This window comes from Lithobates pipiens, unplaced genomic scaffold (assembly GCF_037356315.1).
Source record: "Lithobates pipiens isolate NorthernLeopardFrog02 unplaced genomic scaffold, aLitPip1_a1.2 Scaffold_8, whole genome shotgun sequence".
Lineage (NCBI taxonomy): Eukaryota > Metazoa > Chordata > Amphibia > Anura > Ranidae > Lithobates > Lithobates pipiens.
This window is the reverse complement of record NW_027507903.1, coordinates 124,331,942-124,355,805: the sequence shown is the minus strand read 5'-3', so window position 1 is coordinate 124,355,805 and position 23,864 is coordinate 124,331,942. Positions and strand designations below refer to the sequence as shown.

At 43.5% G+C, this 23,864-nt stretch overlaps 1 protein-coding gene across 6 annotated transcripts in view; it reads left to right on the top strand.

Moving 5' to 3' along the window:
* Positions 1 to 23,864, top strand: part of TMEM266 (transmembrane protein 266) — a 113,722-nt gene that overhangs the window by 23,353 nt on the left and 66,505 nt on the right. For 5 of the 6 annotated variants that reach the window (XM_077472267.1, XM_077472266.1, XM_077472269.1 and 2 more), the window contains exons 2-3: positions 3,636 to 3,756; positions 22,945 to 23,041. In XM_077472267.1, the coding sequence (XP_077328393.1) occupies positions 23,028 to 23,041 (14 nt within the window). In that variant the 5' untranslated portion in view covers positions 3,636 to 3,756; positions 22,945 to 23,027. The remainder of the gene's footprint in view (positions 1 to 3,635; positions 3,757 to 22,944; positions 23,042 to 23,864) is intronic. The other variant, XM_077472270.1, reaches the window with a different exon arrangement.

The following is a 23,864-nucleotide window of genomic DNA, read 5'->3' as shown; positions in this document are numbered from 1 at the left end:
TCTAGGTAGGTAAGTGTCCTTATATTAAAAGTCAGCAGCTACAGTATTTGTAGCTGCTGACTTTAAATTATTTTGGGAGATGCCAGCTTCTCTTCAATAGGTGGTGACAACTGTCATGTTCTGCAAGCCAAATTTAAATGGCTACAAAGCAAAAGCTCTCAGCTGCAGCGTGTGTACAGCTTTATCCAGCTGCAATGGCAGAATTTAACTGGCTGGTCAGCCACCTGTTTTTATCGCCCTCTAGCTGCCCATGTGAAGGAGCCACCCTAAAAAAAAAAAAATTAAAAAAATGACATTAGCATTCACAAAAAAAAAAACTATATATATATATATATATATATATATATATATATATATATATATATATATATATATATATATATATATATATATATATATATATATATATATATATATATATATATATATACTATTTTGATTGGAAGAAAATTTTTTTTTTTTTACTTACTAGAAACCCCTGTTGCTAGGCAGTCTTTCTAATCTGGCTCTTCCTATTCAGCGGTGCTTCCTCCTCTTTGGTGAGCTGCCCTGTTGTCTTCTGGGACGTGTGTGTCAAGAAAACAAGGGGGCCATTCACAAAATGCAGCACGACTCGCGCATGCGCAGTAGGAAATGTGCAGTGAAGCCGCAAGGCTCCACTGCCTGTTTCCCTTCGTTAAGATGGCGGTGCCAGCACCCCATGGATGGATCGGCTTCGGGAGGCCGACATCGTGGGCTCGCTGGACAGGTAAGTGTCCTTATTAAAAGTCAGCAGCTACAGTGTTTGTAGCTGTTGACTTTAAAAAAAATAAAAAATCATGTCTGGAACGGCGCTTTAAGCTCAGCACACACGTTACAATCTACAATTTCCTTTAGATTTACCAATTGTATATATTACAAGATCCTGCCTTACGGAATACAGATTAATTGTATAGTATAGGTAGTTGCTTATAATACATATATTTTGGTAGCTTTAACGTTAATTATACAAAAATTGTATAGTCAGATTTTAGCATGTATGGTGAGCCTTGGGGTTGTCATACACAAGGCAACCTGATTGTATAATCTCTTTTAATTTTGTTAACGTTATGTACAATGAGGACAATAAATCATTGCATATTCAGTTGTGCAGACCTTACATTACATTGGACAGTTTCTCCTCTTTACCATTTTTAGTGACAACTCAAATTTTTTATTTTTCAATTACTTTCTGTCTTGGTGACAATGGTCATTATGGCAAATGGAGAGGGTGAATCTCCCCATTGGAGACAGACAGCAATAAAAACATGACAGACCTCCTAACCCTTCACCAACTCCATTCAATACTAAAGAAGTTCTCTAGATGCACTTTAATAGTTCTGGGAAATATTCATACAAATCTCACTGATGAAGATGGGCCGATTAACACATTTAGGAAAATGTTTAGGACATGTGGAAAAGCTATAGGACAGCAGTGAGAGTAGGTCACTAATTTTTAGCATAGCTATGATATTCTAGGGTTCATGTATGAAAGGTCTGCCAGGCCAGAAAACATTTTACATTTTAATTGTGGGATTGTTTACATACATTTTTTTTTTTTTTTTTTGACGTTCGCATGACTTCCTGTAGCACTCTGATGGCAAAAACCTTAGCAACTATATAGGCTTCTCATAATAGCCATAATCTGCAAATGTACCATGCTACACTAGTAACCAGGTAGAAGCTTGTTATAGTTTCAAGCTCTGTAGCCTCGGATGGGGGAATGCCATTGAGACCAGAGTGTCCATGGAGGCACTGTAGGGGGAGGCACTCAGACTCGATTGTCCATGGTGCTGTGAGGCAAGGCACTGAGATTGAAGTGTCCATGGAGGTACAGCAGGGGGCAGCCTTGAGGCACAAGTGTCCTTGGTGGTGCTGTGGGGGGTGCAAATTGAGGTTGGAGTGTCCATGGAGGCACAGCAGAGGGATTTTTTTTTTTTAAGGCCAGAGTGTTCATAGAGGTGCTGTGGTCGGTGGGAGGGCAGAGGCTGGAGTCTCCATGGACACACTATAGGAGGAGGCACTGATGCTGAAATGGTCCTCAAGGCACCGTGGGAGACCTCACTGAGGCCATAGTGTCCAGTAAAACCATAAGCTCAGCATTATGGAACCACTGCACTTGTCATACAGGCAGACCTAGTGACTGCGACTACTAAGTAGTACTGAGCCTGAGCACAGTGAATGTTCTACATCACTGAGCAGAGCTCTCGGCCGCTGTGCCTGCCTATATGTCAGGTGAAGCAGTCAGGAGCTTTGATAATTGAATTTGCAAATGATAAATTGGTTGAGGGCATAAAATCAGGAGAAGCCTCCTACCATGGAGTACCAGGTCACAGCAACCATTGTTATGTCAACTCTTGCTGTTAACGGTATAAGGGAATGGTAGGAGCAAAGCTTTTGGAAGGGACAATGGGCAAACATTGGAGAGAGGCACCACAAATCCTCCATAGAAGTAAGTCGCTATGTCCTAGAAATGAAAGTCCCTTCACTGTTTCAGGATACGTTTTCTGTCCCTTTGCCATCTTGTGTCCTGAGAAAGGACTGAGCTCCATTGGAACAATGACAATAAAATGCTGTTGCTTTGACTTCTCTGCTGCAAGACCCATGAGAGGCTATTTGGATTTATATGCATATGGAGCAGCACCTATCCACTTATCTTACACACAGACCATGGTGGCTTCCCTTGGGAGAGTACTATGGTGCATTGTGTTCCTTCCGTAAAGTTTTTTCGTCCTACCCATTTCCCATGTCGGTGGCCTAGTAAATGTGGACAAAGTAAAGGTCGCTGTGACTCGGTTCTCCAAGGGAAGAGGTTCTCCTGGTTTCATGCCTCATCCAAATTATTTGTCAATGCAAATTTTATCACTACATTTATTGAAATGTTTTCACTATTCAAATACACTCTGTTTTGCTCTTCTCTTTCAAGTTGCTATATCCATTTAAACAAATAAATTAAAGGACTTTCAAAATTGGTGAGAATTTTGAGGGTCTCACCTTGTGACCTTCAAAGGTACATTATTCCTGCCCTCATTTTAAAGCAGCTATACCTCCCAGAACGTGCATTTTTTTTAAAATTTTAAACAAAATGAATAGGACCGTGTTGGGTTCATAAAAGAACTGGCAGTACTTTGGTCAAGCTGTTTTTGAACACATCAAGGGACTGTGTCTCCTACAGGTCCTGTATCACTTACGTTTATAAAAACCTTAATCATTTGACATGGGTATGTTCAGTGGCAAAAAAAGCAGCCATTGTTCTCAAATTGAATGCTTGAAGCTGATTGATGTAAAGACATACATTGTATGCTGAGAACTATTTGGAGGACATTCCATAGATCCAGTTGTATTCAGAGTTCCATTCTTTTACCTGCAAATATCTGCTAATTATTAATTGTGCGCAATGTACACTTAGGCACAGGACGACAAAATCCATTATTCTGGTAATCTGTAAATATTATATTTACAGGTTGAACTGGATGGTGTCTTTATTCAAATATATTATTATTATTTTTTTTTGGCATAGCACTTTTAATAGGAACATGAATTTAGTTGAGCTAAATAATATTGTGTGACTTTTAGCAAATCTAATTGCACGTTCTTACTTTGTTCCTTCATGACAGGTCAGTGCACTTACCTGAAACTGATGCCTTCATGTGCAGATTTGACTGCAGTAGTCCCTCAATCATTCCAGGTGTTATGAAGATAGACAATCTACCTCTCTCCAGATGTACAGTACCTTAGGTAGGTATCTAATCAAAGGCTAAATACGCATCAATGCAATGCTTGGGATGCCTAGAATTTTAAAGTGGCACTGCAGAGCACTCTGTATTTGGACAATGGAAAGATAAATGACAGAATCTGCCTTCTCCAATCACAGAATACTTTGCAATCAGGCAAAGAATACTAAAAGTACTATGATAAGAGGAAGCAGGCCGAAAGGGTGGTGAGCAGTACAGATCTTTCACACTAGCAGCAGCTGATGTTAAAGCCCCAACTACACTACTAGCCACATACACACTGACAGCGCAGGTCAGAGCCGCTGTACTAACAATCCAATGTTAGTAAAGCATCCTCTCCTGCTGAGCTATTGTGTTCTGACAGGCGGAAGGCCCCCACCAGAACCCTCCGGTCAGTGCTCTCAGCCATCGGCTGAGAGAGCTGATCGGAAGCAAGTCGGCAGATCTTGTTTGGTCATGACCCTTCGACAGAAACCGGCTGAATGTCCATCTTGTATTGGACTGGCTGCCATACACGCAGACCGAATATCGGCAGGTTTCTATTGAACCGGCCGATGCTGCCCCATATTCAGCTTGTGATTACTGGACTTAAGTGTGCAGTGGACCCTCTAGCAGTTGGGAAAATAATCCTACGCTATGCATCTAGTCGGACATGGGATACATTTTATTACAGTTAAGTCCCTGGTGCTGTATAGAAAAAATATATAATTACGATTAAAGTTCAATTAAAAAAATGCTAAAAATGCAAAAAAATTTCCTAGATTGAGATAATGTATTATACGTCTGCTGCAGGCAGAGGAAACATTTCCCCAGTCTTATTTAGATTGCAATATTGTAACTTTTTAGCCAGTCACAAGATGAGGTAGCCATGGGAGGCTGATCTGTGCCAGACATTTGTGAACATGGCCAGGAACTGTGTGTGTGTGTGTGTGTGTGTGTGTATATATGTATATGTATGTATGTATCTGGATTTCCATTAGTATATCATCTCCGAGCCAGCAGGTAGTAGATGCTAACCTTGGATAATGCCTGAACAAGGATGGTATCATCTGTCTTAAAAAAAGGCATTGTCTGGGGAAGTATGGTGGTCAACGTGAGAGGTGATATCTATAAGTTTTACATCTACTCATTACCTATTGTTCATGAGGTTGACACAAATGTATTTGATAATATATTCACATTAACACATGTGGTGTAGGCTTCTGGGAAAGACAACCACGTAGGAAGTGTTGCAATGCTTGACATTGTTAGAATTTTGTGCCAGATTTAGTTAGCTGCAGATTAAAATGACTATAAATAGATTTAACAGTTGCGACCAGGATCTAAAAATGGATCCAGGATCAAAAAATACATCGAAACTGTTTAGACCAAGATCTAAATATAGTTCCTAGATCTAAAATTTGGTCCTAGATTTAAAAACGGATCCAAGTTCTAAAAACAGATCCTAAAAATAGATCCACGTTCTAAAAATAGATCCACGTTCTAAAAATAGATCCTAAAAAATAGATCCACGTTTTTAAAAATAGATCCACGTTCTAAAAATAGATGCTAAAAAATAGATCCACGTTTTAAAAGTAAATCATGTTTTTAAAATAGATCCACGTTTTTAAAATAGATCCACGTTTTTAAAATAGATCCACGTTTTTAAAATAGATCCACGTTTTTAAAATAGATCCACGTTTTTAAAATAGATCCACGTTTTTAAAATAGATCCACGTTTTTAAAATAGATCCACGTTCTAAAAATAGATCCACGTTCCAAAAATAGATCCTAAAAAATAGATCCACGTTCTAAAAATAGATCCTAAAAATAGATCCACGTTCTAAAAATAGAAGATCCACGTTCTAGATAGATCATAAAAAAATAGATCTGCGTTTTTAAAAATAGATCCACGTTCTATAAATAGATTCTAAAAAATATATCCACGTTTTTAAAAATAGATCCACGCTCTAAAAATAGATCCACGCTCTAAAAATAGATCCACGCTCTAAAAATAGATCCACGCTCTAAAAATAGATCCAAGTGCTGAAAATAGATCCAAAAAAAATAGATCCAAGTTTTAAAAATAGATCCAAGTTCTAAAAGATCCACGTTTTAAAAATAGATCCAAGTTCTAAAAGATCCACGTTTTAAAAACAGAATATCCACGTTTTAAAAATAGATGCTAAAAAATAGATCCATGTGTTTTAAAAGTAGATTCACTTTTAAAAGTAGATTCGCGTTGTAAAAATAGATCCTAAAAAATAGATTCACGTTGTAAAAATAGATCCTAAAAATAGATTCACGTTGTAAAAGTAGATCCTAAAAAATGGATTCACGTTTGTAAAAATGGATTCACGTTGTATATTATACATATTGTATATTAGAGCAATATGTTTGAAAAAATAAATACATTATATATATATATATATATATATATATATATATATATATATATATATATATATATATATATATATATATATATATATATATATATATATATATATATATATATATATATATATATAATAAAATCTCTATCCTTTCCATTGTTAAACCTCTGGAATATCCCTTATTGTTTACTTCACCCTATATCTTATCATAAGTACTTTTTATCAAGACCTTTTCTACAATAAAAATTGTTTGTAAACAAAAAAATAAAAATACAGTCATGCTCAAAAGTTTGCATACCCTGCCAGAAATTGTGAAATGTTGGCATTAATATTGAAAATATGACTGATCATGCCAAAAAACTGTCTTTTTTATTTAGGGATAGCAATCACATAGTTGTTTGGATCCTTTTTAAATCATAACATAAATCACCCAAATAGCTCTGGTACAGACACAGAAGGTGGCACACACAGGTTAAAATGGCAATTAAAGGTTCATTTCCCACATTTGTGGCTTTTTAAATCCCAATTAGTGTCTGTGCATAAATAGTTAATGAGTTTGTTCTCCCATTGGTGCACAGAGTGGGCTGGACACTGTGAGATAGATCAAACTGTTTAGACCAAGATCTAAAAATAGATTCAAAATAGATCCTAGATCTAAAACGGGGGTCTCAAGCTAGGTTGAGACGGGGGGTCTAAAGCTAGATCCAAGATTTAAAAATAGATCAAACTGTTTAGACCAAGATCTGCGCTGTGTATACTGACCTGTATGGATCGTGTACTGAGCTTTATGTCTGCTGCACTGTGAAAACTGCTGTTCATACTGACATGTAAAGAAACAATTCATTCCGTATAAAAGCCAACTAATACAAAATAAAAGTCGTCAACAATTTTCGTTATCGATTTATAGTTGATTAGTTTAAGATTGTGTGTGTGTGTGTATGTATGTGTAATAAATATATATATATATATATATATATATATATATATATATATATATATATATATATATATATATATATATATATATATATATATATATATATATATATATATATATATATACATGCACACTCACACAGAAGTGAGTACACCCCCATTTTTGTAAATGTTATATTTTTTTTTCATGTGACAACACTAAAGAGATGACACTTTGCTGTAACTTTACTTTGTAAAGTAGTGAGTGTACAGCTTGAATAACAGTGTAAATTTGCTGTCCCCTCAATTAGCCATTTTCCCTCCCCAGTGTCGTGTGACTCATTAGTGTTACAAGTTCTGAGGTGTCAATGAGGAGCAGGTGTGTTTAAATTTGGTGTTATTGCTCTCACTCTCTCATATTGGTCACTGGAAGTTCAACATGGCATCTCATGGCAAAGAACTCTCCAAGGATCTGAAAAAAGAATTGTTGCTCTACATAAAGGTGGCCTAGACTATAAGATTGCCAAGACCCTGAAACTGAGCTGCAGCATGGTCGTGAGTACACCCTTAAGTGAAAATGTCTAAATTGGCCCAATTAGCCATTTTCCCACCCCGGTGTCAAGCTTGACAAAGGAGTGTGCCTGTCCCTTTCATTGACAGAACGCATGCCCAGAAACGTTGCATCAGATGCTGCTTCAGACCACGAGCGTTCCAGCCCTCCTCCCTGGATCCGTCTCCATACACAGAGCCAGTGGATGGCTCCTACATGGTCTAAGAGGGTCTTAGGCTGCCAAAACCATTGTGCACAGAGACACACCACTGCAGGACTAATCTTCCTCATGCTGACATAGTTTTACCTCAATGTGTTTTATTATTTTTATTATAAAGTCTACACTATCTGCACTCCAGAAGGCGCCTCTTCCTTTGTTTTTTCAATTTGAGGATGCACCACAGATGCTCAATAGGGTTTAGGTCTGGAGACATGCTTGGCCAGTCCATCACCTTTACCCTCAGCTTCTTTAGAAAGGCAGTGGTTGTATTGGAGGTGTGTTTGGGGTCATTCTCTTGTTGGAATACTGCCCTGCGTCCCAGACTCCAAAGGGAGAGGATCATGCTCTGCTTCAGTATGACACAGTACATGTTGGCATTCATGGTTCCCTCAATGAACTGTAGCTCCCCAGTGCCGGCAGCACTCATGCAGTCCCAGACCATGACACTCCCACCACCATGCTTGACTGTAGGCAAGACGCACTTGTCTTTGTACTCCTCACCTGGTTTCCCCTACACATGCTTGACACCATCTGAACCAAATAAATGTATCTTGGTCTCATCAGACCACAGAACATGGTTCCAATAATCCATGTCTTTAGTCTGCTTGACTTCAGAAAACTGTGGGCTTTCTTGTGCATCATCTTTAGAAGAAGCTTTCTTCTGGGATGACAGCCATGCAGACCAATTTTGATGCTGTGTACGTCGTATGGTCTGAGCACTGACAGGCTGACTCCCCACCCCTTCAACCTCTGCAGCAATGCTGTCAGCACTCATACGTCTATTTCCCAAAGACAACCTCTGGATATGATGCTGAGCAGGTGCTGCTGCTCAGTTTCAGGGTCTTGGCAATCTTCTTATAGCCTAGGCCAGTGATGGCAAACCTTGGCACCCCAGATGTTTTGGAACTACATTTCCCATGATGCTCAACTACATTGTAAAGTGCATGAGCATCTTGGGAAATGTATTTCCAAAACATCTAGAGTGCCAATGTTCACCATCACTGGCCTGGGCCATCTTTATATAGAGCAACAGTTCTCTTTTCAGTTCTTTGCCATGAGGTACCATGTTGAATTTCCAGTGACCAGTATGAAAGTGTCATAGCGATAACACCAAATTTAACACGCCTGCTCCCCATTCACACCTGAGACCTTGTAACACTAACAAGTCACATGACATTGGGGAGGGAAAATGGCTAATTGAGCCCAATTTGGATATTTTCACTTGGGGGTGTACTCACTTTTGTTGCCAGCAGCTTAGACATTAATGGCTGTGTGTTGAGTTATTTTGAGGGGACAGCAAATTTACACTGTTGTGCAAGCTGTACACTCACTACTTTACATTGTAGCAAAGTGTAATTTAGTGTAATTTCTTCAGTGTTGTCACATAAATAGATATAATACTTCTTTTTTTTTTTTTGTAAGGGGTGTACTTTTGGGAGATAGTGTGGGTGAATATATATATATATATATATATATATATATATATATATATATATATATATATATATTGTGACAGAGCGAGGCTCTGTCCCTATGAAATTGGAGGAAAACGAGACACAGACACAGAGTTTGCATATCTGCAGGCTGCAAGACTACAGAGTGTAGCTTTTAAATGGAGAAAACTGCTATGTCAGTTTTCTCCAGGTTTTGCTAGTTTTGGATGGGATTCTGTAGTCTGGAGATCCTTGAGAGTCATGGGTGGGATGGGATCTCCAGCCCTGTGTCTGGGTCTTGATGTTAACGAGCAGGGTGTGTGCCCAGCTGCACATAGGCCATATAAATGAAGGGCTGTTGGTGGAGGAGGGTGGAGTGTGAGCAGCTTGCTGCTGGTTGAAGAGTGGTTTGCCCTGTGAGAGACTGTAGTCCGTGTAAGGGACTGGGAAAGGCTGACAACCTTGAGAGTCAGGAAGACTAAGGAAGCCGGTGAGTCCAGGGGGCTGGAAAGAGTTGATAAATCTGTTGGGAGCAAGCAGAGGAACTGTTGACAATTGAGAGCCAGGTGGCTTGGTATGTTCATTTGTATGCTGAATGAATTTAAACCCCTGCGTGGGATTACTGGATGAACTAATATTTTGTTTTCTTATAATAAACGTGGGCTACCAGGCCCTTAACCATAAAAAAGCCTGCCTGATGTAGACTAAAACGTGCATCTACCAATTGAGCTTAATCACCCCAATGTCACAATATATATATATATATATATATATATATATATATATATATATATATATATATATATATATATATATATATATATATATATATATATATATAATCACACACTAAGTGTTGAACACGTCACCATTTTTCTAGGTAACTATATTTCTAAAAGTGCTATTGACATTCAGTTTTCACCACATGTTGGTAACAACCCATGCTGTGTGTTTGTAGATTTTATTTATTTTTTTCCTTTGAGCAATTCAGCTTCCAATGTCATGCATTTAGCCTTTTACTTATTTCTTTTTGTCACTTCTAGTGCTAATTTTTTTTTTTTTTTTTGTTATTGAACATGGACAGTCTTTGCATTAGGTTGCACCCCTTTCAGATATCTGAAGTATGCTTTGCATTGCATGTCCTCTCTAAATTATTTTTTTTTTTTTGTTTGTCGGGGGTCAGCAAAATTGTGGCCAGGTGCCTGGTAGTTTGCGGTCTGGAAGTTTGGTTTGTTAGTGCCTGTAGGTGGCAATAAGCCACCTAAAATAATAAAATTATGATATGTCCCACAAAGTATATGGAATTTGCAATGTTTGGAAAGATGGACTTTAACCACTTCAGCCCCGGACCGTTTTGCTGGCCAAAGACCAGACCTCTTTTTGCGATTCGGCACGGCGACGCTTTAACTGACAATTGCACGGTCATGCGACGTGTTTCCCAAACAAAATTGACGTCCTTTTCCCCCCAAAAATAGAGCTTTCTTTTGGTGGTATTTGATCACCCCTGCGGTTTTTATTTTTTGCGCTATAAACAAAAATATATATAAAAAAAAGTTTCCCTCAGTTTAGGCCGATACGTATTCTTCTACATATTTTTGGTAAAAAAATCGCAATAAGCGATTGTTGCTTGGTTTGCGCAAAAGTTATAGCGTTTACAAAATAGGGGATAGTTTTATGGCTTTTTTTTTTTTTTTTTTTATACTAGTAATGGCGGCAATCAGCAATTTTTATTGTGACTGCGACATTCTGGCGCATACATCAGACATTTTTGACACGTTTTTGGGACCATTGTCATTTATACAGCCATCGCTGCTATACAAATGCAGTGATTCCTGTGTAAATGACACTGGCAGTGAAGGAGTTAACCAGTGGGTGGCAGTGTATGGGTTAAGTGTTTCTAGGGGTGTGTTACTAACTGTTGGGGGTTGGGCTTTCTTTTAGTGAACACTGATCTCTGCTCCAATCACATGGAGCAGAGATCAGCGTCACTTGTTGCTAGGCAGAACGGGGAGATGCTGTTTACAACGGCATCTTCCAGTTCAGCCGTCCCGTGAGACGATCGCTGGTATGCCTGCGGCAATCAAGTCCGCGGGACCTGCGACCGGACTCGGGTGGGGGGGGGGTCCCGACCAGCAAGCGGACGCGCCCGCGTCGGCACGATGGCAGGGCGGCATTTAAAATTGGACGTACCTATATGCCAATATGCCTGCCCGTGTCATTCTGCCGAAGTACATCGGCGTGCGCTAGTCAGGAAGTGGTTAAAGGCACGTATATAGATTTTTTATTTTTTTTTAACAAAATGTATTAATATACATATATATCCCCATACAGCTATAGTGTTAAATATAAAAGTTGGACTTCTTGTAATTTCCCTAATATACGGACTAGATATTGTTTCCTGTGTGAAGATGCGTCCACACAAGGATAGCCTCTTAGTTGGGGTTCCACTTTTCCGCTTATAGATTAAAAACAGTTCTGCTCTACATGTTTCAAGACTATAACCATCGCTTCTTCAGGAGTTTGAATATTTCTATATAGAAAAATATATTTTTAATAACAATATACCACACAATACAACCTACAATCATAAAATAAAAATTAATTGCTACAAAAAAAATACATTTTAATGTATGTAAAGAATGTATCTGAACTCACTTGCGTACCAGGTACCAGGCAGCAAGACCCCCCCCCCCCAAAAAAAAGGGAAACAACCACCAGGGACTCCAAAGCCAGGAAGTAGCCGCAGTTAACACATATGTCAGGTTGTGAGGACATACAAGGTAGCAAATAAAGTAATGGAAAAAAGGGTAGTATATAATTAGGGTAAGTGGCTCCAGGTGTGGTGGTATGTAAATGTATACTAGGGTAATTCCTCCCAATACTAACTTGTAAAACACACTTGGCTTGTTTTAATTAAAGCATCATTTTATGGCAGATTTGTGTTAAAGCGTTGCAGGTCTAAACGCAGACAGGAACAGTGGCAAAAAAAGAGGGAGAAAGGATGTGGAATTCCCTTCCACAGGCGGTGGTCTCAGCGGGGATTATCGATAGGTTCAAGAAACTATTGCAGGACTTATGCTTTTGCGCAAGATGAATGATCCTGAGATCTTCTATCAACTGCCGGCTGGGTGACAGGCTGGTTAAGTTATCCTTGTAGTCCCCCCCAGTCCGGCCATCGAGCGTGTGCACGTCGTAGCTACGGCTCGGCAGGCCACGACATACCTCAGCTCCAGAGGTGGTCGTGAGCTTCAATGCTCCGGGGTATACATATGACCAGGCTACTGATGTCTGGATCACAGTATACCAAGGCCAGCAGCCACCCTGTAACTGCGCAGGAGTGGGTCTGGTTTGGAATGTCTCCCAGCTCTTCAGGACTGGTAAGTACGGCTCTCCCTGCTTCGGTGGGGTGAGCAGCTGGGCATTCCCTGGGAGGTTGATTCGGGGGCCACCTCACCTCCTTCTCTTTTCTCCCACGTCCCTAATCCCCCCCCCCCATCGCGGGGGCGGTGGCATGTGTCTGCTGTGTGGTGTGTGTACAGGGGATCACTGGGTCTCTTGCCTGTCTGGGATCTGTGCGGTTAGCGGTGGTCCTGGTTCCGGTGTGGGGGGTCTCAAAAAGGTGCCTGTGGAGATATTTTGCTGTGTTTGAGGCAGCACTGTTCCTCTCACCGCATGGTGCTTTCTGGTGGCCATTTTGGATGGGGGCAGAGCAGGTTCCCCTTGTGAGCTTCAGCGGCCATTTTCTGTAGGTTTTTCCTATTCAGATCATTGGCGGCCGTTTGCTTGAAGCCTGAGCGCTTTTTTTTACCGCAGTTCTCTAGTGACAGCATGCCATGTGCTATCGCATGCTGTTTCCTGTGTATACAGGTCGCTGAGCAGCCATTCCCTGAACGCTGGTGCAAGCTCTACAGATCGATTCAGCGCTCTTTTCTACTGCTGCTGCCAACACAGCCTCTTCACTCTGCACTTGGGTAACCTCCTGGGGACTACAGGCACGGCTAGTAACCGACACAGAGCGCCTCAGGGTGGTGAGTCTGGCGCTAGGAGCCCCCCCCCAGCCAGCGGCAGCAGGAGGGTGGGACCTTCACTGTCCTAAGTCCCCTTTCAGGTGGCAGACAGGGTAGGGTCAGCGTGGCTTCAGAAACTGATGTTTCTTCCCCCAAAATCCAGGCTATTGCAACCGGGTCACCTGCGGATGGCGCTGTGCCCATGGACACCCTGACGGCGGTCCTTAACTCATTTGTTGCTAAAATAGAGGCGGTGCATGGAAGGAAGGGTGCGCTAAATAGGCCCTCTGGGGGAGAGCTCTGATGCAGACTCGGGCACTGCTGCAGCTGGTGACCCCCTGCTCTGACCTGATCAGACAAAGCTGACCAGGACCAGTCAGACAGTGAGGATGGTTCCCCGTCCGGGTCCGGGCACGACAAAGCACTGGTTGGAGCACTTATCGCAGCAGTGCGTGATACCCTGAAGATCCAGGAGCCAGCAGATCCCTCTGCTGATGCATCGGTCCCCTTTGGGTCCTGCAAGCTAGCACGTTCACCTACAGGGAATGGGGTCGGCTGCAAAGGACTTTTTTTGTCCTCAAAAACATGGCGGTGCGTTACCCCTTTGAGAAAAACCTTCTCAAGAAACGGTCGGCTCCTCTGGTCGTGGACCCCCCAAGTATCCAGGTTAAAGTAACCACGATCTCGGTAGAGGGGACTCCTGCATTTAAGGATCCCACGGACAGGAAGGCAGAGGCAGTGGCTTGTTCCTTGTTTACGGTTGTGGGGTCCGCCATACGGCCAGTACTGGCATCTGCACTTGTGTCACAGACACTGACTGAGTGGGCAAAACTTTTGCACCACGTATTGGGAGAGCAGAAGGCTTTTCCTGTCTGCGTGGAATTGGCGGACTAACTAGTGCAAGGCCTCAAGTATGTTTGTGACGCGTCCCTGGATACACCCTCCCTTTGTTATCCAGGGCTTCAGTGTCGGCTGTGGTGCTGCGGCGCCTGATTTGGTTAAAATGCTGGTCTGCTGACCAGGCATCTAAGAAAGCCCTGACGGATCTTCCCTTCTTTGACAACCGGCTCTTTGGAGCCTCATTGGATGACATTATTAAAAATGCCACCGGTGGTAAGAGTACCCTACTCCCGCAAGCCAGGAAGTCTAAGGAGCCACGCCACAGGCAAGGGCCCTCTATTTCTACTCACAAACAGCTTTTTCGTCCGAACGGGGCTTCGAAGAAAGTGTCCCCAGCCCGACAGGAAGGCCATGGATGGACAAAAGCGTCCCTGGCATCGCAAGCCTGCGACAAAAAGTGCTACCGCGTGAAGGTTTGCCCCCACCCATGTTTCGGGTGGGGGGGTCGCCTTCGGGAGTTCGCAGCCCGGCGGTCCTCCCGATTATCCGACCAATGGGTCTGCGATCTGATTTCCACTGGCTACAAGATAGTTTCTCTCTTGCCCGTCAAACAGATACTTCCCCTCCAGCATACCCGTGTCCCTGGTTCGCCGGGAGGCCCTGTTGGGGGCGGTAAGGGACTTGCTGAGTCGAGGGCTGATTGTACCAGTTACGGAATCGGAACACTTCCAGGGATTCTACTCAAATCTGTTTGTGGTTCCCAAGAAGGAAGGGGTATGTGCAATCTTGGACTTAAAAGCCCTCAATCACTTTGTAAAAGTGCAGAGGTTCAGGATGGAATCGGTTTGCTCAGTAGTCGCTGCACTCCATCAAGGGGACTTCCTGGCTTCCTTGGACATCCAGGATGCGTACCTGCACATACCCATATGTCTGCAGCATCAAAAGTTTCTGCAATTTGCAGTTGGGGAAGCCCACTATCAGTTTGTGGCTCTACCATTTGGTCTGGCATCAGCCCCCCAAGTCTTTACCAAGGTATTGGCTCCAGTTTTGGCGTTGCTGCGACAACGCGGGATCGCGATTGTGGGATACCTAGACGATCTCCTCCTGAGAGCATCTTCCGCCTCAAGTTGGAGGAGGATGTTAGGATAACCATGCAGACTTTGCAAGAATTTGTGTGGCTGTTGAACCTAAAGAAGTCGGTGGTTGTACCACCCAGCGTCTGGAGTACCTAGGCTTGCTGCTGGACTCCAAGGAAGCGAGAGTCTTTCTCCCTTCAAAGTGCAGACCCTCAGAGCCGCGATAAAACCGCTGTGGAATCACGAGCGGTCGTCACTTCGCTTTTGCATGTGAGTCCTGGGACTCATGGTGGCCGCCTTCAAGGCCGTGCCTTATGCCCAGTTCCACACCAGGGTCTTGCAGAAAGATTTTGTCAAAATAGGACAAATCTCCGTTGTCCCTGGATCGCTCGATCCAGGTGAGCCAGTCCGTCAGATACTCCCTGCTATAGTGGCTGACATCCCCGGTGATTCAGCCAGGAAAGTCGTTCCTCCCTCTCCAATGGACGGTGATCACAACGGACGCCAGCCTATCCGGCTGGGGTGGAGTGATGGGGATTCAGTCGGCTCAGGGCCTCTCGTCGATGGAAGGATCCAAGTTGCCGATCAATCTGCTCGATTTGAGAGCAATCAGGCTGTGCTTCCACACATGGTCGTTGAGTCTTCAAGGGCGTCCGATCAGGGTAAGTCAGACAACTCCACGGCTGTGGCGTACATAAATCGCCAAGGGGGAACAAGGAGCTCAGCTGCTGCTTGGGAGGTTGCTCACATACTTCGGCGGGCAGAGCAACATGTACCGGCCCTGTCGACCATTTACATCCTGGGGGTGGAAAACTGGCAGGCGGACTATCTGAGTCGACAGATGCTAGACCCAGGAGAATGGGCATTGCATCCGGAGATATTCAGGCTGCTGTGCTTGAAGTGGGGCACACCAGATGTGGATCTATTGGCCTCCCATCTCAATCGGAAGGTGCCAAAATTTGTGTCCAGGACAAGAGATCTGTGGGCAGACGCGTCAGCGCGCTGGTGGCTCCGTGGGATCAGTACCAGCTGATCTATGCCTTTCCTCCACTGAAACTGTTGCCACGTCTGCTTCACAGAGTGGAAGTCGAGGGGATTCCAGTAATCCTGGTTGCCCCAGATTGGCCTCAGTGGCCCTGGTACGCAGGCCTGGTGCGTCTGGTGGCAGACGCTCCCTGGCGACTGCCGCTGCGAGAGGACCTCCTATCTCAAGGTCCAATATTTCACCCTGCTTTAACGGCATGGCTATTGAGTCAGGTGCTGAGGAACCGGGGTCTGTCGGACTCTGTGATTCCAACTATGTTGAGGGTGCGGAAATCTTCACGGAAGATATACCATCGTACCTGGAAGGCCTACATCTCCATGTGTGAGGAGGAAAAAATGGCATCCGCTCTCCTTTTCTATATCAAGGATCCTGCTGTTTCTTCAGCAAGGAGTGGACCAGAAGTTGACGTTAAGCACCATTAAGGGGCAAATTTCAGCCTTGGCTGTCTTTTTTTCAGCGACCCCTGGCGTCTCACTCATTAGGGAGTACCTTCATTCAGGGGGTACGACATGTAGTCCCTCCGGTGCGCCCACAGTTACTCCCATGGGATTTGAACCTGGTGTTGTCGGCGCTTCAAAAGCCGCCGTTTGAAAACATCAGGGAGATTCCCCTGTTGATTCTTTCCCAGAAAGTGGTCTTTCTAGTGGCCATCACATCGGCCAGGAGGGTTTCGGAATTGGCGGCCTTGTCATGCAAGTCGCCTTATCTGGTCATTCACAGGGATAAGGTGGTGTTGTGTCTGCAACCATCCTTTCTACCGAAGGTGGTCTCGGCTTTTCTTATCAATGAGGACGTTGTATTGCCATTGTTGTGTCCTAAGCCAAAGCACCCCAAAGAGGTGGACCTTCACACTCTCGATGTGGTTAGGGCTCTGAAGGTGTACTTGTCTGCCACGGCTCCTTTTCGGAAGTCGGACTCACTTGTTTCGGTGGCTGGTCCAAAGAAGGGTATGGCAGTCTCGTCGGCCACCATTTCCAGATGGATCAGACAGATTGTAGTCCAAGCCTACGCCTTGAAGGGGCAGGTGCCCCCCTTTCCAGTCACGGCCCACTCTACAAGAGCAATCGGAACGTCTTGGGCCTTCCGACACCAAGTGTCTGTCGCTCAGCTGTGTAAGGCCTGGTCGTCTGTCCATATGTTTACCAAGTTCTACAAGGTAGACGTCAGTGCATCGGCTGATGCCTGTTTTGGCCGCAAAGCTTTGCAGGCGACCGTGTAGTTGCAATTATATATGCAATTGAGATTTTTTTTCCTGGTTTTTCGATAAAAAGCCAGTACTGTTTTGTTAATGCACTGTTGCATTACTTCCGCAATGTTGCGGTCTTGGGGATCTGTACACTGCTGTTTTTTTGTGGGTTTAGTTTCACTAGTTCCCACTTGCCCGACCGACACAGCACCCACTCCTCCTTTTCTCTAAGTTATACTTCTTGTTGATGTACTAAAGCCGCTGGGGCAGCAGGGAGGGTTGTTAGCACAGGGTCCGGCCCCTGGGCGGTACTGACAATTCTGTGTATTGTTACAATTTTGCCTCGTTTCTCCTAGTGGCAGGCTAACAAACCCATTTATTTACAGAGAGGAGCTGTGCCGGTTGGTGAATTACAGGGAAAATGATTTTACGGTGAGTACAAAAATCCTATTTTTTTTTTTTCAACCTCGCCTACTATGAAACCTAATTCTCTAATGAAGCTCAATATCAACATAAACGTTACAGCGATAGTAGTAATGAAAATAGTACAGAAAGGAGCATGGACCTGCCTTGAAACTGTTGCTGGTACTATGGAAACAAAATCTGCTGCTAATAGAGAGTAAAGAAAATTCTGCTGCTGATAGACAATAAGATGCCAAATTGATACTGCTGGTATTCCTTGAGGGAGAAAAGAAAGAGAAGCCATATTGAAAGGGAGGGGGGAGAAAAAAATACCTCTAGCCACCTGTACTTAGTACCATTTGATACATGCATGACCCACCTGAATGATGAATTCTTCCCAAATATATCCAGGGTAAAGCCAGAGTCTCCTTCGAGGAGCCTGGGGAAATGGCAACCTCACCTCTGTTTTGTATGCCCCGCAGGGATCATGCGTCAGAACAGCATCTGACGTCACCCAGTCCCAGTGTCTGCCGACAACGGCACACTACAGTGCAGTTAGGGTGCCGCAGGATGACAGTATCTGCAGAAGCAGGAGGATCCCCCGCTCTGCAGAGCCCTGGCCGTGTCTCCAGTGGCTTGGGCGGCCACACACACTGACCATGCTGTGTGGGGACTTCTCGGAGCAGGCCCCTAGTGGTGAAGAGAGGTATTGTGGTCTGGTCTCCAGGGTCAGCAAGTGTATATAAAACTTGCAATCAGAGCCCTGATTGCATATATTCGTGCCTGTTGACATCCGGATTCTTCCATGGGGGCACAAGTAGGTAACATCCCTGAAGGAATACCATAACCAATATGGTAGAACAAAACAATAATATAAATAAAAGCACACAGAAACCAATGAGTGCCATTATGCTTCCATTTATCCTCCTAGGCCTTCAAGCCAAGTAATATCCAATGAGATTAGGTATACGACCCACATTATACTAACATGCCAAATAAAAAACTATATGTTCGAGACATATGACTGGGCAGCAGTAGTGGGCATATCACCAGTCTTAATCAAAGAAATGGTCTATATGATGAAACTTCATTGATGCCAGGTGACTTAGTGGCTTCCAATCGATCCATAAAGTCTCCTTCTGGAGAATGCGTCTAATCCCAGTTGCCGCCACATGGGTCCTGGGGTATCACTTCTAGTGCTAGAAATCACACAAGGGCAGTATTCAATTTGTGATATATACCCAGGTGGCGGCTAACAGGGGTAATCATTTTGGCATATTGTGAATAGTATATGCGGTCCACACTGTCCACAGATCAAGATCCCTCTACTTGTCAACACATCATTGCCACTAGGTATGTATTGGCTGGTTGTGATTTTGTTCACTATTGAGGTAGTCTTACGGAACACTTTCTCCAGGGTTTCTCTCACATATTTTTTGAGGCTAGGGTCCTCACTCAAAAGGTGCCAATGTTTTTACGCAGCTGGTGATGTATGGAGTACTTGGTGGTGTGTTGCATGATATTTGGATTGGGATACAACAGGGAATTTCTACTGCGATTAAGTGCTATATTGTATGCCTACCTAAACAGGCTTTTACAGTAGCCCACTGGCGAAGGCACATGCGTAAGTCTGCTGCTTGAAGTCATGTCCATGGGTACAATTACGTTGAAGATGAATGTACTGGGCGTAGGGTATGCTATGAACTAGGGAGGTGGGATGTCCGCTTTGCACATGCAAGATAGTGTTGCCTGCAGTACTTTTCCGAAACCGTTTAGTAGCAAGCCCATTCTGTGTATCCTTATAGATCATCAGATCCAAAAAGGGCAATTTTTTCCCTTTGCCAGTTCATTGTAAATCTGAGGTTAAACCTATTGATGTTCAGTTTGTGCACAAATTAGTCCAAAGTCTGGTCCAGGCAATGACTAAGTGCTTCACTGGAGGAGTTCTCGCGCTTCTGGAGGTGGAGGCATAAAAATCCCACTGTCTATGATCCTGTTCCATAAGAAAAGTCTTAATAGTCTGTAAGCCCAATTCATGTGGTATGCTACGTCAATAGTGCTTGGGGCGGAATGGTAAGACTGTCCAGTCGTTTAAGTAAGTCCAGTGTATCCCTGACATAAGAAGGAAGTCTGGTGGCATGAGGAAAGTCCACAAATCTACTGGCGTTTTCTGTAATGGACCCGATTCCTGACACTATGGGTCTTCCTGGTGGTGTCTCTAAATTATTTTTAAAAAATAGGTTCTCTTGGAAAGATATATATAAAGAAATTTGTTTTTTTTTTTTTTCTGTTTTTTTTTTTTTGTTTTTTTTGATCAATTAGGGTGTCCGTGTAGGCAGTGTATATAAGTTGTTTGTATTCCTGCTCAAATTGGGCAACAGTTTCCACTGAGATACGCCGATACCATTCAGTGTTATTTAGAATGTTGTGGCACATTGTTTCATACTGTTCTTGGGTCATTAGCACTGTATTGCCACTTTTGTCTGACGGTTTGATCAGTGTCCTGTCTATGATGTAGTGAGATCAGGGCTCGCTGCTGTTGGGCTGTGAGTCTAGACATATGGGAGGATTGGAGCATGCGCCTGATCTCGCTGACAATGGCAAGGCCAATATCTGAGGATTGGTTAGATTTGATCCTGAAACGTGAGTCTTGACGTGTGTCCACATGGATGGTTTGACTGGGGTCAGCCTGGGAGGGTCTCGTTGTATTCCCTATTTTCTTCTAACAGAAGCATTAGATCTCTTCAAGCTCCAAAGTCACGCATTGTGAATGTTTTAATTTTTTTCTGATAGGTCTTTTTCTTCCCTAATTATTTGCTTGTCTGTATCAAAAATATACTTATAGGTAAGTTTCCTTGCAAAAAGATAGAGGTCCTTAATCACTTCATATTTGTCTAATTTGCTTGTGGGACAAAAACTCAAACCCAGTTTCAAAACTACCAGTCTGTCCTGGGACGAGGGATAGGGTGTCAAATTGATGACGCTAAGTTTGTCATCGTAGCTAAAATGGGGGGTACTGCCCCCTAAAGGGAGGCCCAGACGGGTCATATAGGTGTTCTAATGTTTGTCTGTTAATTTTAGAGGTCAACACCATTGCTGAGCGGGACTGAAGCATGGGTGTGCTTGGTGGATTGGACAGTCTAGTGTCACTCCCTCCAGTGGCTTGTCTAGGTATAGCATTAGATTGAAGTGCCTGTGATAGGTTTTGAGTGTGCATAAGTTGTAGTGCTTGGGCCACTATAGGACCCATATAAGTGTATTGAGAAATGTCTGTGCTCTGTGACCATCCATCACCTTGTCGGTGTACACCTTGTGACCTTCCATTCATGGGTGTAAATTGTGTTAAATTATCTGGTTTCTTTTTTAGTACTGGGCTTGAGTGCATTCCCACCACCATGATAACCCCGCTTATGTGATCTGGTCTGGGATTTCGCGGTCTGTGCTTGCTGACCCAACATCCCAGAGCATCAAGTGGAATGCAATGCAGAGGGACTACTTGTAAAGTTGGAGCTGTAGTAGAGCCGCGTAAGCTGATGCCTCCTCTGTAGTGTTGGCTCCTGTCCCATGCGGAGTAATACCAACTGCACTCCATCTTGTATCCTGGCTAGAGGTCTCCAGAGTGGTGCAGTACACTGGGCATAATAGTATAGGGCTGCTTTCACACTGATGTGCTGCTGTTTACCCACACCACGGGTGCAGTGTACCTGCAGCTTTCCTGTGGGTTTGCCGCGCTTGGCCATAGACTTCTTTTATATCCTACAGGTTTGATGCACTTTTTCTGAAAGCGCGACGATTCTCCTGAATGCAAGCGTTTTGGTGCACTTTCAGAACGTGCATAATATAATGGAAGTCTATGGCAAAGCACAGCTAACACAGGAAGTTCAGATGCACTGAGCTGTACCCACAGTGCAGGTACACATATCACATCCGCAGCTATACACCCTATCATGTTGATGGTTGTAGCACCCATTCAAGTGAATGAGGCCACTCTGCAAATGCCCTGTAACCTTGTGCAGTACAGTAAACAAGGGTTTTAAAGAGGAAGTAAACCCATCAGGGTTTACTTCCTCTTTGTCTTCGTGCAAAGGTAAAGCATAATGGGCTACTATGCATCGCATAGTAGCCCATTATGTGTCACTTACCTGACACAGGAGCCAGTGATGTCACTGCTGTCCCCTGTAGCACGCAGCGTCTATCTTCCGGGTATCGCTGCTCTGGCCACTCACAGCGCCGGAGCAGAGATGACGTCACTCCCGCGCATGCACACGGGAGCTTCCAGTAATGGCGTATCGCCGTTAGTAGCGGCATGCTCAGTGCTCCAGCACGCCGCTGTCTATGGTGCTTGCGCCGTAGACAGCGGTGCCTGTCTTTTTGTAAATATCTCCTAAACCGTGTAGGTTTAGGAGATATTTCTTGGACCTACAGGTAAGCCTTAATCTAGTCAAAGTGGTTTGTAAGGGTTTACAGTCACTTTAACGCAGGCAGTGTTGTGTTGCTTTCTCACCACCTGCTTTAACCCCTTGGACCCTCTAGAAGCCTGCAGTTGCGGGGGGCTTCCAGAGTAGCCCCATTTACCTCAATGCTTCCGGATTGGCAGGTGGTAGCACCTATCAAAAGCAACAGGGGGCTTAATCCCTGCTGCGGCATGTGGACACGTTTGGCTGCTGCCTCAGAAGCTAAAGGAAGTTGAGATTGGGGGTGGAAAAAAACATGACTCCACCACAGGGTTTTACCACCCCCTCCCCCAAATAGTGTTGTGAATGAGCCCTATAGGGGTAGCTGCCAAATGCTACTAAGGGTTCAATCACAAGTCCAGCAGGCACTCCTCTGAAAAGCAATCTGTGTGTTCCTCCTCACCACCTGATTTAAACCCATGATTGCTGTGCAATTCACATAATTGCGACATGGTAGTACGGCTATTGGAGGTTTAAATCGGGTGTAAGGCGGTGACACTGTTCCCGGTGATCTTTGACTTCTCCCATGTTGTTTAGGTAGCTCTCCACCTCCTCTAAGGTTGCCTACCCCTGGTCGATGTTATTAGATTGTGTATAATAGTTCCTGCCCATGACTTATGGGACATACTTTTACTATGGCAGGTGCTACAATGTAGATATACTAACTTGCTTTTCTTTCTGCTTTGCAGATCACTTCCAAAGAGGCATTTTCTCTAGTTTGAGGAACAGCTAGCATTTGAATTATGAATGTGACAACTAGTTGTATATCATCATGGCAAATCCACAGTATGTACTGCTACATTTATTCTAAACCTGATTTTAAATCTTGCTTCTACAAATGATTCATTTAAAAAGAACTAGACACATGGAGGTAATTCACGTAATATTTTCATGACAGCGCATTTGGTATATTCATTATTGGACAGTGACTTGGCAGTTAGCTCTTCTGTCTTCCGTCACTCCTCGGTTCAAGTTCCGGTCAGTAGTTTGTATGTTCTCTCTGTGCTTGTGTCTTATTACTCCAGTTTCCTCCCACACTCCAGTGACATGCTGCAAGGTTAATGGCCCTAGTATGACATTCTACTGAGGGTGCCCAGGATGGCTGCCTTAACATCTACCCAACAGCAGGTCTCCAGGGAGAAAAGCGTTACACAAATATAAATAAATATATGTAATGATTGTGCTTCTTAATTTTTATGATCATTCGGTATGATTTGTGACTTGAATGTTTTTGATGAAAAATTCATCTTAACTAATACAGCTTGGCTGCTTTTGGATGCAAAAAGTCTAAACACCCAGGTGTGTGTAATTATTACCCATACAGCCATACTGTGAGGGTCTTATGTTGAAATTTCTGTATTAGGGCCAGTTCACGCCACATGCAGTTCAGTGCGTGTTGTTTTTTTTGTTTTTGTTTTTTTTTTTCTGCTTAAAAACTGCATGGAAAGTAGGTTATATGGTTTTCAATAGCATAGTTCACACCAGTGTTTGCAGTTCCAGTGCGTTCCAGTTCCAAAAACAACATGCTGCATTTTTCCTGCAAAACTTTATTTCATTCTAGGGTTAGAGCCTCTGTCAGGTTATTACTGAGTCTGTGTGAGTGGGCATC